Below are 14,557 nucleotides of genomic sequence, written 5' to 3'. Positions count from 1 at the left end.
CCCTGATGCCCAATGTCGGCGCCCGAGGCCTGAGCGGCATCTGCTGTCACCAATCGGCTGCGAGCGCGGCGCGAGCCTCGCGGGGCTTCCGTCCAGGTGGGCGGGGGCGCGGCCCGGCGCCGCGATAGGCGGCGGCGGCGTGACTGGCGTCGACGGCGTCCAATAGGCGCGGGTGGGCGGTCCTCGCGCTGCGTAGGGCCGGGCGGGAACCGCGGTGTGGCGGTAGAGGAGGTCCCGCACCACAGGCGACATGTTTCGGGCCCCGGAGAGCGAGGGCGCCCGGGCCGGCTCCAGGTGCGTGGCGGGCGCGGGTGCGGGTGCCGGGTGACCTCACAGAGCCGCGGTCCCCGCGTCCCGCTCCGAGAGGCGGGCGCTCGGTCCGGACGCTCTCCCGTGCCCCGCAGGCTGTGGGCTGGAGGCCCGAGGCGCGCCGCCCGCGCTGCTCCTCCTGGGCCCACGTTCCCCTCGTGTCCTCAGCCGGAGACGCTGGCCGAACGGTGTGCTGGGCCGCCGCCGGGAGCCCGGGACCAAGGGGGTGGGCGGGGCCGCGCCCTCCGGTAGCCGTGCTAGCGCCCGTGCGCGGGGGACGGAGCCGCGGGGTGGGGGGTCAGCGTCCTGGGCTCTGTCCCGGGGTCCCCCGGGCCGGGCGCTGCGCTCCCCTAATCTCGGGGCCCCCAGGGCCGGGCGTCGCGCTCCCCTAATCTCGGGGCCTCCAGGGCCGGGCGCTGCGCTCCCCTAATCCCGGGATTCCCGGAGCCTGGCGCCGCGTTTCCCTAATACTGGGGCCTCCAGGGCCGGGCGACGCGCTCCCCTAATCTCGGGGTCCCGCAGGGCCTGGCGCCGCTCTCCCCTAATCCCGGGATTCCCGGAGCCTGGCGCTGCGCTCCCCTAATCCCGCCCCACCCCACCCCCGCCTGGCGCCAGGCTCCCCTAATCCCGGGGTCCCCTGGGGCCTGGCTCCGTGCTCCCCTAGTGGCCACCTCGCCTTGTCAGGTTCGGGGATTGTAGACGCCTATGAGCTTTCATTACTGTGGGATCGTCTCTGTCCCCCAGCCTTGCCCTAAACGGTAGAAAAGAGTGTGTATGCGACAGCTGTTGAGGTAAAACCACATCCAGTAGGTGACAGGGGAAAGAACTTGCCGAAAACCCTGTAAGTCTGGGGGAGTTAGGTCAGTGTTCAGTCATCAGTCATCCGACCACGGAACGGTGACTCGCAGTCAGCCACGTCTCCGCGTGCAGCGATGGGAGCACAGGTTTATCCCGCAGGGTTCCGAGGGGCCCGGATCCTGGTGCTCCGGCGCTCGGACGCCGTGTCCCAGCTCTCCTGGGTTCAGCCCGTCTGTTCCGCAGCCTGGCCCCGGAGGCCCCGCGAACGTGGCCGTTCCTGATTAAACCCCCTGGACCTGCAGGGCGGTTGCTGTCGGGGCGGGGGGGGGGGGGGGGGGTGGCGGGGCCCGGCCGGGGGGGGCGGTTACGCCACACTTCTCCGGGGGCTCTCTTGCCGGAGACGCTATTAGGAGAAGGAGGATTTTTCCTTTCAGGAGGCGGAGGAAGAGTGTTCTTCCCGGTTGGGTGATCCACGAAGCCGGAGCCTCTGCTTGGGATCAGCCGGATGGTTTGCGTCTCCGCAGCCGTCTTAAAGGCCCTGAGGGGCGGGACAGGCCTCGCGGGGCCTCTGATCTTGCTGGGCCTTGGAGGGTGGGAGTCAGGTCAGGGGCTGAAGACCACCAGGCCCTGCGTCTTCTGTTTTCTTGCCGAGGGGTTATCCGATGTTCAGGGGACTTGGAACCGTCCACTTGTGGTGCCTCGGCTGTCCCCAGCGGGAGGTGGTCCCTTTGCGCCGCAGACCGCGCCGGTAAAGAATTTATCCGGGTCTCTCTCCATTACGGCTTCTCTCCAAGTCTGACCCATCCCCCCGAATCTTTCTGAAACAAAGACACCAGCTCTTGGGGGGAGGCTCTGGACCTGGAGGCGAGAGTGGCTTTTGTCTTCCTGCCGTTGCTGGTGCCATCGTCCCCTCGAGCTGTCTCTGTGGCTCTTTGTCACGAGCCTTCTGGCTCTGCTTGTGCACTTCACCGTCTCCTAGAGCACTGGCGGGTACACGAGAGGACAAGGTAGCTGTACTCGGCGCGTCCCCTCGCTGTCAGTTCTGAGCTCTCTGGTGTTCCCACCTTCCCTCTGTAATTTGTGTCCTGGAGGTAAGTGCCCTTGATGGGGAGCCTGGCGAAGGCCACACTGAGCCATCGTGGGTTCTGTTTTTATCAGAATAACCTCTTCATTCTCAGTCCCCTTATTCGAGACCCTGTTGGGGCAGCCTGGGGGATCTGCATGACCCCCGCAAGGTGGGGGGACCCTGCCGCCCATCGCGTTGCCACTGTCCCTTCCTGTGTAGCTGGGCCACTGTGCTGCTTTCTTCCCTTGTTTTCAAAGTACAGTAAAGCAAAAGTACACAGAATAATGTAATAAATACTGCATTTCCACCACCCAAACTTAACCATTTGGTCATTTCAAACAACTCTGGCTATGTGCTTTGCCGTGAGGCTGTCTTTCCCGGACAGAGACCCCAGACTCAATATGGGCTTTGTTTCTCCACAGGGGTCTTAGGGGTTCCACTAAGACCCAGGGCTAGTGGCATCACTGATGGGAACGCTAGAGCCCCGTGCACCTGTGGCACTGGCTTTCCCGGCAAATAAAGCTGCTCCAGGTGCACAACCTGCTGTCACCCACCCTTCGTGCACGGGGTCTGGCACCAGCTTCCGGCGACAGGTGCTCAGGGGCCGTGCAGATGGGTGAGGCCAGGGCGCAGGACAGAGGGGACCAGGTCAGACGGATGCACACTGAATCAGGGCGATCCATGAGTCTCGGGTGCTCTCTGCTCTTAGGGCCATGAAGCCCCCGGGAGGAGAGGCCAGCAATCTTTTTGGAAGTCCAGAAGAAGCTGCTCCTTCCAGCAGGCCCAATAGGATGGCATCGAATATTTTTGGACCAACCGAAGAGCCTCAGAACATCCCTAAAAGGACCAACCCTCCAGGTATGGGCCTTTGTGAATCACCAGTCCTTTGGCCTCTGCCTGTTCTGCTTTCTGCTGTTCTTCTGATAACATTTTTTTATTTCTTCGTGTCAGCCCTTTCAAATGTTTTCCGGTACAGGTTATCCCTTGCTGTCAGAGTTCTAGAATGTAAGGACGGTTTTGTTTTGTTTATTTTTTTGTTTGTTTGTTTTTTATATATTTTTTTAAAGATTTTATTTATTTATTTGGCAGAGATCACAAGTAGGCAGAGAGGCAGAGAGAGAGAGCAGAGGAAGCAGGCTCCCTGCTGAGCAGAGAGCCCGATGTGGTGCTCAATCCCAGGATCCCGGGATCATGACCCAAGCCGAAGGCAGAGGCTTTAACCCACTGACTGAGCCACCCAGGTGCCCCAGGTGTCTTAAAATTTCATTTATTAGAGTGTGCACAATTAGGAGGAGCGGCAGAGGGAGAGAGAGAAGCAGACTCCTGGCTGAGTGTGGAGCCCGACACAGGACTCGATCCTAGGACCCTGAGATCATGACCTGAGCTCAAGGCAGCGGCTTCACTGGCTGAGTCCCACAGGCGTTCCCAGCTCAGTCATTTTTATTTTTATTTTTTTAAAGATTTTATTTATTTATTTGACAGAGATCACAAGTATGTGGGGGGAGGGGAGCAGGCTCCCCGTGAGCAGAGAGCCCGATGCAGGACTCTATCCCAGGACCCTGAGACCGTGACCTGAGCTGAAGGCGGAGGCTTAACCCTCTGAGCCCCCCAGGCGCCCTGGCTCAGTCATTCTTGAATCCTCTTCCCTCTGCCACCAGACCGTGGCTGAGTCCAGGCACTGAGGTCACAGGGGTGGATGCTGGGATTCTGGCTCCCACCAGGTAGGCCCTCCCAGTTCTCCAGTGGTCCTTGCAGTGCCAGAAATTGTGTGCAAGTTGTGCTTTTAAATGTTCTTCAGAGAGAGGTTCCTCTGATTCAGATCGTCACTGGGATCAGAGCTCTATAAAGGATGACCCCATCCACGTAGTTCTTCAGTGCCGGTCCCCCTTTACAGTAGTCACAGTGGGAAAGAATCCTAGAAAAGTCTTTTTCCTGGCCGGTAGGCTCCCCAGTTGAGTGACCGACCGTATGGGGATAGTTGGCTGAGGAGCTCTCCCTATCCTGTGTCCCCAAGGGAAAACAAGGTTGTGAGAGGCCTGACACAGGACTTTGTATTTCCGGCAGTTCAGTCCTGCAGAGCCGAAGCTCGTGAGGGCCCCGCCCTGTGCCAGGGACCTAACCCAGGGCAGCAAAAGCAGTAGGTTCAAAAGCTAGTTTGGGCTTTGGTTGTTGGGGTGGGTGGAGGGTTAAAGTTTGGGATACAGTAGAAGCAGGTGGTTCTTAAAAGTGAGGAACACCCTTGTCGCGTCCAGCTTACAGGTGTGGGGCCGGCGCGGTCAGCCCCACACACCCTTTGTATCGGCGACATCAGGACAGCCACCATGTGTCAGCTCCGTACCGGCTGGCTGCCGGCTCCGTGTGTCCAGAGCTGCCCCTGGGGGGGTTGGGTTCCCTGGAGAGCGTGGTAGCTTGGGGCACTGCCGCTCTGCGGACCCTCGGCCTCCGGACCCTCGGCCTCCGGTTCTCCTGCCGGCAGCCTGGGCCCCTCTTGAGCGGGGACATAGAGAGCCTCTGTGTGGTGCACGGTCACAAGATGCGGCGACGGCCGCTGGACTCACTCCCTGTGCCGGGTGCCTGCTTCTGCGGCTGTTTTGTCTTTGGGGTTTGTTTTCTCTCCTAGCAAGTGCTCTCGGCAAACAGTCTGTGATGAATTCTCAAGGGAAGGCTGAAAGGGAAAGCTCCCAGTGTGCCCCCTGCCCTCTGATGAGAAGGCCTGATTGAGAAACGGGTCCAGGATGGGGGTGGGGGTGCGAGACTGGGGGGTGATGGGAGTGACTGAGCCCGTGATCGTCACTGAGCATTCGCCAAGGGTTGTCACACTCAGTGTCTCTCTCTCTCTTTTTTTTTTTTCTTTAATTTTTATTATTTATTTGACAGAAAGAGATCATGAGTAGGCAGAGCGGCAGGCAGAGAGCAGAAGGGAAGCAGGCTCCCCGCTGAGCAGAGAGCCCAATGCGGGGCTCGATCCCAGGACCCTGGGATCATGACTTGGCTGAAGGCAGAGGGTTTAACCCAGTGAGCCACCCAGGTGCCCCCCCATTGTTTCTTTACCCTTCTTGAGCGGGCTCTGCTGGCTGCCTGGCTCACATCTTCCAGATTGTTCTCGCTGCTCTAACTCTGGTGCAGGAGACGTGTGGACAGTTCCCACATTTGCCAGGGACTGTGCTTAGTGATTTCCGTGTTTTCGTTTGGCTGCCTCTCCACCCCTAGGAGGTAGGTGTGGGGGCGCCCCTGGACAGAGAGGGAAACAGAGGCTTGGGGAGGGTCACTGCCACCCCCGGAGCTCACTCCTAGCCAATGGCACCAGTGGCCTTTCGATCCCAGAGCTCATGCTCTAAACTTAACCTGAAACATCCCCTGGGTAAGTTTCTTGAAATGGAATTGCTGGGTCAGTTTAAAATCCTGATAGACGCTTCCGACCGGTCATAAGAGGGGCCTGGCGCGTCCCACCGTGTGTGCGATGCTCGCTGCCCACTCTGCCAGCATGGTGTCTGTGTTCTGCAGTTTGGTTCTTATAAAAGCATATCTTAGGGGGCGCCTGGGGGCTCAGTCAGTCAAATGTCTGACCCTTGATTTCTGCTCAGGTCGTTGGGCTCTGCACTCGGCGTGGCGTCGGGGTGACTTTCTGCCTGGCTTTTTTTTTTTTTTTTTTTTTAAAGGCACTAAAGGGAACCTTATATTTCACAGGCCTCGTTTTGATGGCAAAAAGATCGCGTCATAATATTAGTAACAATAATAATAATAATAATAATAATAAAAATACAATACTGAAAAGGATCGCTCGGGGAGTAGAGGTGTCCTGACCCTGCCACGGCTGGGCGGTGGCTCAGGTGGCTGCTTAAGCTGCAGAGTGTGTCTGAGATGAACCTGCGGAATCATCGAAGCTGAGCTTCCACTTTGGGCCCAGGGCTCCAGCCCTCGGAAATGTTCCTGTGAGTCTTGTCGCGGGGTCCACCCCCGGCAGCAAGGCCCAGGCTGTGGGCCTCGGGGCTCCTGGAGGTCCGGCGAGTCAGGCGGCAGCATCGGGGAGTCCATCTGGATCTCCCGCTGCAGGGACTCAATGCCGGGTCCGTGCCGTGGCCCTCCAGCCGGTCAGGAAGCTGAGAGGGGCACCTCCTGCTCTCGCTCGCTCTGTCACTGTCTCCCTCTAGGAAATAACGTTTTTTAAAAGTCTATCTTGAATTTATTTATGACTAAATTCACCTTTTCCTTCTCAAACCTGAGTTCATCGTCCAGGCAAAATGTCGACGAGCAGACATGCAGGGTCCTTTATATAATGTGCAGAAGCAGAACTGCGTTGTTTGGAGTTGAACATACACAGTAAAAATGTACCAACGATAACAGGTCTGTGGTCTGCAGGAAGCGCGGGCGTCTGGTGACCTGGGGTGTGGGGAGGACGCCCAGGGTTCTGGGAGCCCGTCGTGCTCTGTGCGCTCCAGGTGCCAGTTACCGGGGCCCTTGGCTTCTCTGTTATCTGTGGCTATTAAGTTTTAGGAACTTTCGGGTTATGTTCTATAATTTAAAAATAATTTTGGGGGGGCGACTGGGTGGCTCAGTGGGTTAAGCCGCTGCCTTCGGCTCAGGTCATGATCTCAGGGTCCTGGGATCGAGTCCCACGTCGGGCTCTCTGCTCAGCAGGGAGCCTGCTTCCCTCTGTCTCTCTCTCTCTCTCTGCCTGCCTCTCCATCTACTTGTGATCTCTCTCTGTCAAATAAATAAATAAAATCTTTAAAAAAAAAAAATAATAATAATTTTGGGGGGCGCCTGGGTGGCTCAGTGGGCTAAGCCTCTGCCTTCGGCTCGGGTCGTGATCCCAGGGTCCTGGGATCGAGTCCCACATCGGGCTCTCTGCTCAGCGGGGACCCTGCTTCCCCCTCCCTCTCTCTGCCTTCCTCTCTGTCTACCTGTGATCTCTCTCTCTCTCTGTCAAATAAATAAATAAAATCTTAAAAAAATAATAATAAATTCTTTTGATGAGCAGTGTCTTTAGCCAAAAACTTCAAATTGAGTTACTTTTATTTTCCACTTTTTAAAAAACTGAACGCACCTTTTAAAGAGAATGTACTTAGGCCTTTGTAGCACAACCAGAAGCAGCGGTGTCGGGTGAGCTGAAGCCGGAGTTCTGCCCCCTCGGTGGTGGAGGTGCTCTCGCTGGCGGCGGCCCAGCAGCGCCCTGAGGGCTGACACTGCCAGGAGGCGCCCTGCCTGCTTCACGTGCGTTCACTCGCTTGTGTCACCAGTGGCCCCAGGGTCGGTGCTCTTGTTAAATTACGACCTCCTCAGTGTTGATAGATGGAGGCAAGACGGTTCGAGCCCCTTGTCCGGGCTCCAGCGGGCGGCCGGCACTGTGCTGTGCTGTATCTCCGGCCCGGGCCTGTGGGTCCTGGAAGGTGAGGTGTGTGGGCGCAAAGATGACACGAGTGCACGTCTGTCCCCTGCGCGAGCAGCCCTGCGCCTTCTTGACCGGTTCTCCTGCCCCGGAAGGGCTCTTCCCTTGCTCTGCTCCAGTCCTCGCTGGGCTTGTGCTCCATGTCCCCGGGCGGCCGCATCCCAGAGGCCTCTCTGTTTTTCCGTCCACTCGGGCTGCGGGGACCCTTGGGATGGCTGTGTGGGCGAGTGAGAGCACGAACCCCTGATGGAGCCCTTCCCCGCGGGCCCGCAGGGAGCGAGGCGTCCTGGTCGTTCCTGCGGGCTCTGTTTCTCTGTTCGCCGCGTGGGCGGTTTCAGCCAGGAAGTGACTGCCTGTGACATGGGCCCTCGAAAACGAAGCTCTGAGAAAGGACATGCCAAGCAGTCTTGAGTCCTGCAGCCCGTCCGCAGGGAGCCACATTCGGGGAGGGGGCAGTGGAGTGACCGCTTTCCTACGCAGATGCCCCGAAGTGAGAAAACCCCCTCCATTTTCATTGAAACGTTGCTCGCCGTACGGACTGTCTTCTGCCCTTCTGCCCTGCGCGGTGTGTACGTCCAGGAGACGCTTCTTTATCAGTGCATGGGGGATGCGGCGAACCCCTGTTGAGCGTTTGTGACCCTGGCATCGTTCTGACCGTCTGATGCATGAGCTCCGGACCTGCCTCTCAGGTCCTCTCATTCTGCCCTTTCTGCAGCTGAGCCCCTGAAGGCACAGAAAGGCCAGCTAATGTGTGTGGTCACCTAGCTAGCTAGTTAGCGGAAAGCTCTTTCTTTCTCCTTGTGAGACTGAGTTCTTGGTGCCCAGGGCCACGGCCGGCGGCCCACCTCCGTTAGCACAGCTCTCCGCACAAAGGTGCTGGCGGTTGCCGAGTGAAGAGACGCCAGCCGGGGTGTGTGTGGCCGTCTTTCTGCTTAACGGAGGCGTTTGGGCGTCGACTTTGCTGTCTGGCCAGACTCATCAGCTTATGACAAGTTACATGCTCAGTGCTTATTTCCATTATGGCTCGTCAGATCACTTAGAGTTGCGTTGTAGGATGTCACGTGTCTGTAATTTGCTGACATGTCTCGTTGCCACTGCTTGTCGCCGCCAGAATGAGGTCAGCAGAATGACTAATGGGTGTTACTTTCCAGATGACAGGTTTGCCTTGAATATGACATGTGGTTGAGTTCATTTCTTACGTATTTGGTCTAAAATGCAATAGCTCTTTGCTTTTAACATAAAGAACTTTCCATGGGTTTAAGGAAGAAGATCCTTTAACAGGACAACACAAGTTCAAGGTTAAGGAAGTCCCAAGTGGGAAATGCTAGAGGCCCGCCGAGGTCAGCTTCCAGAAGTGACGGTCGCAGCAGGCCCCCGATAAACGGGTTGATGTTGACGTACGGCTCCCCAACCTGGTCACCCCCTCTGTGGGCCCGAACTAGGGACTGGCACTGGGGCGTCCCTGCGAGGGGAGTCTCTGAAGTAATGAAGGCGGTGGGTGGCACCGGGGGGCTGTCGTGGGTGCTCACTGTCACGGAACTGTTTCTGCAGGGGGGAAGGGAAGCGGCATCTTCGACGAATCCACGCCTGTGCACACTCGACAGCGTCTGAACCCACCTGGCGGGAAGACCAGTGACATTTTTGGGTCCCCAGTTGCTGCCACTTCTCCTCTGGCACACCCAAACAAACCCAAGGTAGGGGCTACATTCAGCCAGCAGACGTGGAAGTAAGGGAGACAAAAATGGAGCCAAGGACTCCTTGGTGCGGCTGTGAGGTGCCTGCACTGCGTTGCCAGGAAGAGGCGGACGTGGGTGGCGTGGTTCTGCCGAGCGCGGTCCTTAGTCATGGGCTTTCTCGGCTCCCCTGAGTCAGCGCAGAAACCAGCTCCGGTGTCGCGGTGAATGAAGCCTGGGGACGCTGCCCCCTGCCGACGGGCTGCTGTGCGGCTCTTCGTAGAATTGAACATGTAAAATTTCCGTGTTTTTAGTCGTCATCAGTAAGTACGGTAATCGCATTGGACTAAAATTCAACCAGTATTGAGAGTTCTGGGGTTCGTGATAATACTTCTGAAAGTCTGATTTGTGGCTCGGAGCAGAGGACAGCATCTCTGCAGGAGTCACATCCCGGGGGGCTGCTGCTGAGGGAGTTGTCCTGTTCTGAGGCTGCTCAGCCAGAAACGCAGGAGTAACGGAATATGATGCCGCCGTTGTGCTGACGCGTCGTAAAATCCTGGAGCTCAGCAACGAGCGTCCGTGGCTGCCGTCGCAAGAGACAGCCAGAAGTGCAGGTCCTTACAGAACATCACAGCCCACCGTCAAATTCTGGTCAGAAGGTCAGGTCCCCATCAGACCAGCCGTCGCCTAACTGACCCCACGGGTCGGCCGGGCGACAGGAAGTAGAGGACTGCACACAGCGGCCACTAGAGGGCAGTCCGCAGTCCTGGCAACTGAGAAGAGGTTTAAATGATCCCGTCCCCGTCAGAGCCTGGGCCGCGCAGTTGGGTGTCTAGCTCTTCGTTTTGGCGCGGGCCATGATCTCAGGTTTGTGAGATCGAGCCCCGTATCAGGCTCTGCGCTCAGCAGGGGGTCTGCGTGGGATCCTCTGTCTGCTCCTCCCTCCCCGCCCCCGCTAAAAATGCAGGGGGAAGAATACCGTCCCTATCAAAGTGCCTACCATAGTGTTTGGTTTGTTTGGGTTTTATACTTTTTTTTTTTTTAAGTGGAAAGACTGTCCTAAAATCCTCAGGGAATCGTGACTAGCCAGACATGTTAACAGTGAATAACAGAGTCAGAAAACTCACTTCCCAGTCTCAGAACTCACTGTAAAGTTCCAGTCCATGCAGTGTAGTGCTGGGAACATGACCTGAGCCAAAATCAAGAGTTGGACACATAACTGTCGGAGCCACCCCCGGCCCCCAGGCACCCCTAAAGGACATTTTTAAATCGGATATCTGTGGGTAATTGAAATACTGAGATTTGCTTTACAGACTGCCCAAGGGGCGGAGGGACTGTGGTGGGAAGTGTGTGGCTGAGGTCTGGGTGGTGGTGAGCTCTCGTCACTGCCGCGGGGGCCTCGTGGCACTGCTCCCTCCGCTTCACTCGTGGGTGAAACTCTCCACCATAGATGTACACAAGCCCATTTATGCCTTGAGTTTCATCATCCTTTTGAGGGAGGGTAAAACGTGAGAATCACCTACTGACCTGGGGTTTTGCCTCATTGCAGGACCACGTGTTCTTATGTGAAGGAGAAGACCCCAGATCGGGCCCTAAAGGTGAGCTGCTGTTTTCTGTGCCTTCCCCCGAGCGCTGTGCTGTGGGAGGGTTGCCGCCACGCCCCCAGAGGATGAGAGGGACTGTTCCGCGCCTCTCCCAGGCCTGCTGACAGAGAAAGCAAGGTCCTGTTTGTTGCCAAGAAGATCTGTAGTATTTGAAGAAGACCAGAGAAGTAGGCTGTTATTTTGGGTGAAAACTTCCCAGCTGGTCACCACCAGCCTTTCTTCACTTGGCATTGGTGATCAGCGCAGGCCGCGACCGGGGACCCTTCTAGAAGCTGACCTCAGGTAGTGAAGGGCAGGGATCTGGCGCCATGAACGAATTTGTGGCCAGCGGTAGCCCAGGCAGCACGGATGCAGAAGTGGGGGGCAGAGGAGAGCAGTAGAGGTGCCGGGTGAGAAGAGAGACCTAGTGAGGCCTGCACGCGGTGGGAGAGCTGCCCCTGGGGCATGGGGTGGGATGTGGTCAGACTCTGAGCCCCGCCTCGCTGTCCTAGCTGGCTGTGCTGCGGGTCACCACTCCCTCGATCCCTAACCGAGACGAGACGCTCGTTCATCCAGAAGTCCGGGGAGTGTCCGCAAGCCTTGCCTCGCCTTGTTAAGTCCCTAGTTGAGATGAGCTCCATCTCTTCCTAGTCATGTTCAAGTTGAGAAGGTTTGTTACTGATTCTTGAGGTGGAAGAAAAAGGAGTGGGGTCCCTCAGCTGTGTAGGATAATCGGTTTATTAGGAATTTATCAAGGAGTTTTTAGTATGAAGCCCCAGCGTTATCCCCAGTTCAGGAACGGTCTCTGCCAGTCAGTCTCCTTGGGACGAGGTGGAAGCCTGGCTCTGTGCGTTCCTCTTTTCCCATCACGGTGTGGCCTTGTTGCTGGCTGCTCTGGGCCACGCACTGCACGCGCAGCTCGCCGGTTTGGTCCTGGGTGGCCTGTAACGGGGTGGCATGCCAACTTTGTCCCGCAGCCACAACAAGCACGTCGCCCAGAGAAGAGGCGGGTGAGAAGGGAGGCCCTGGAGAAGCGGGCCGCGCCCCACAGCCGGTGCCCATGCCCACGGGTGACAGCCATGAACCCAGGTTGGGCCCGCGGCCGCGTTCTCACAACAAAGTCCTCAACCCGCCTGGAGGCAAATCCAGTATCTCCTTCTACTAAGAGGGGCTGCTGCTTCACCTGTAGCCAGACGAGGACCCCAAGAGATAGGATTTCAAATACTGTAGTTTCTTTTAGCCCAAAGGAGCCAAGTGGGGAGAGGGTCTGCTGTGCCCCTGAAGCCACTGCTCGCGGAGCCGGCGGACCTCGCCCACGGGCTGCCAAGACCTGGCCTGGTGGGGATAACACGGGACTCACTTGGAACTGCAGACGGGACGGTGCTCTGCGAGGGGCGTGCAGCAGGTGGTGCAGGGCCACGGGAGGCCTGGTGGGGTGGGCTGGCCAGCGGGGGCCCGGGGGTCACTAGCACAGTAGCAGTTTCCGTTTAAAGCCTTGGCAGGAAAATAAGAAACGACCTGTGTATTGCTGTAGGACGGAGGAACAAGGCATAGGCCGAAACACTACGGCTGGGGGTCGGGGTGCTCTGGCCCCTCGGGTCCTCACCCCGTTCGCCTCGGGACAGCTTCCGTCCCCGGGATAGCCTCTGCGGGCCCCACTGCCCCCTCCGGTCAGCCCCACTGTGTTGCTCGGCAACTGCCTGAGCCGCCTCGGCCGCTGGTCCTTGGCAGCTATCAGCAAACACCAAAACGTCGCTCTCGGTCTCATGCTTTACAGTAAGATTTTGTGCTCTGATCTCTGAGGTGCTTCATTTCTGCCATCTAAAACCTTGGCCAGATCTTACGTAGGAACCTCTGCCTTTTACACCCAGGCTGGTTTTGCTGTGAATTGTTCCCGCTTTTCCTCAGCGGCCTCCCTCGAGGCCCGCGCCCATGTCCGGGGCTGCAGTCGGCTCCCTCGTCGAGCCGCAGTTCTCCCCATGGCACCCCCCCATCTGTCGAACTGTCCTCATGCATGCAGGCAATGGGGTGACTGAGACCCTTCATGTTTCGTCACTCCTCTTGACGGTGGGAAGAAGAGGCACTTCAGAACCTTGGGTTCTTCAGTTCGAATCTTTAAAAATACCTGAAGAGCTTTTCTAAAACACCAGCTTTACGTAAGTGACCGCTGACTCTGCCCTGTTTCTGACGCCTTTCTAGGAAAAAGGCAGTTGGCTCAGGTACAACCAAGAGGAAGGAACTTTGCTTGCCTGCTCTTTATAAAGCTTTGTGGAACCTCTGGACCATACTCAGTTTCCAGAAGGAGCCTGGAGACCTTGGTCCAGAAAATTGACCAGTTTGACATTGAAGGCTCAACGGGCCGATTCCATGATGCTCGTTGGCAGAGATAATGGGCTGGCCAGAGTGTCTCAGTCCCAGCAGCAAAGTTTCTCCCTGTTGGACCCTACAGGGCAGCAGTCTCAGTCCTACACCTCATCGTGTCGGACCAACAGTTAACAAGAGGACAGGCTTTGGGTGGGGGTACGTCCTGGTGTGAGTGCCTCCCAAGCTAACCCTGGGTGCTGAAAATACTGCATCACGCTGGAAACGGAGAAAAGCCACACCACTGTTTCCACGCGCCCACCGTGGCCTAGTCACTGAAGTGCCTGCGGGAGCTCCTGCCGAGCTCTGCCTCTTACACCGGGCACGCTGGGGGACCTGCACGTGGCTTTGTCAACCAAAGACCCTTTGTTTACCCCCTTCCAACTGTCCTGTTCACTCGGGAGGCTAGAAACTTTCCATGTGACTCTCTCAAGTACTTCCTGTCTCCACCCTTCAGATGGCCACTTAGAGGAAAGTTGTTTGGAATTCAGAGCATTTTTCCCCCATTAGGAAATCTCATAAATGGTAGTTAGGGTTTAAGCCCAAACACACTAACTTTTGCTTAACAATGCAACATTCTCATGATAGAAATGAACTACCACTTATGACTGTGTTTTTTGTGGTTTTTAATACGCAAGAAAATGATCTCTGGATGCCGAATTGGCTTCAAAGGAACTCTGACATCGTGCTGCCAGCCCCTGTGGCTGCGGCCCTGTCCCCTCTGTCCACCTAGTCCTGTCCACCAGCAGGGGTCACGGGTGCGGATGGGGAGCAGTGGTGGGGATGGAGGCAGAGAACGACTGTAGCAGAAGCCTCTACACGGTGTGCAGAGATGCCCTCCCTCCTTTCCCCGGCCTTCCCTCCCTGGGGCCGCAGAACTGGGTTTAGAGTGCCTGGTAGTCTGGTCATTGAGAGAAGCGGGAGAGGACTTTCTGCCCCGGTGAGCCTGATGGAAGTGGCCATTTATATTTGGGAAATGCTCTATACGTCGGGGACTGCCTGAGTTTGGAAATTTATTAACCTAGCATTCTGTTCTCAACCTCTAAGCTGCATTTTGAAATTATTAGTCTGTATTTTTATTAAGTCTTAAAACTTTTTTTATGTGCATTTGGTGCCAACTTTTTTCTAGAGCTATATCAAAAACAAGCCTGTACTCACATCACAATATAGTTTTGATAGGGGCATTTTGTTGTTTTTACAAGGCAGGATTGGGTATAACCGTTGAATTAAACTTAGCAATCATGTACTCGAGGCCTTTGTCAGTTCTTAGTGTGCATGTCCACGTGTGCTTTCCTCAACATCCGTTCTCCACGGTGCCTGAGCCCTGCTGTTTCCTGACAGCTTTTCTCTGAATGGGTTTGCCTTTTTTTTTTTTTTC

General features: G+C 56.7%; 1 protein-coding gene across 1 annotated transcript; it reads left to right on the top strand.

The window, feature by feature from the left end:
* The first annotated feature begins 211 nt into the window (after positions 1-211).
* On the top strand, positions 212-14,425 carry LOC111156186 (Jupiter microtubule associated homolog 2). Its single transcript, XM_022516906.1, has 5 exons — positions 212-294; positions 2,883-3,031; positions 9,114-9,256; positions 10,785-10,833; positions 11,796-14,425. Exons 1-5 carry the CDS (start codon positions 251-253, stop codon positions 11,981-11,983), a joined length of 573 nt encoding a protein of 190 aa, XP_022372614.1. The 5' UTR covers positions 212-250; the 3' UTR covers positions 11,984-14,425.
* Positions 14,426-14,557: the final 132 nt, after the last annotated feature.

The sequence above is a fragment of the Enhydra lutris genome, unplaced genomic scaffold, assembly GCF_002288905.1.
Source record: "Enhydra lutris kenyoni isolate GAN:26980312 unplaced genomic scaffold, ASM228890v2 scaffoldscaffold45, whole genome shotgun sequence".
In the NCBI taxonomy this organism is placed as follows: domain Eukaryota; kingdom Metazoa; phylum Chordata; class Mammalia; order Carnivora; family Mustelidae; genus Enhydra; species Enhydra lutris.
Note: the sequence above shows the minus strand (reverse complement) of the source record. Positions and strands in the feature narration are given on the sequence as shown.

What these genes read in the sequence shown, in the direction of transcription:
- LOC111156186 (XM_022516906.1), top strand. Translation starts at nt 251, where the DNA reads ATGTTTCGGGCCCCGGAGAGCGAGGGCGCCCGGGCCGGCTCCAG. An exon ending in TAAAAGGACCAACCCTCCAG is followed by an intron (nt 3,032 to 9,113) that starts GTATGGGCCTTT and finishes CTGTTTCTGCAG; the next exon opens with GGGGGAAGGGAAGCGGCATC. An exon ending in CCCCAGATCGGGCCCTAAAG is followed by an intron (nt 10,834 to 11,795) that starts GTGAGCTGCTGT and finishes TTTGTCCCGCAG; the next exon opens with CCACAACAAGCACGTCGCCC.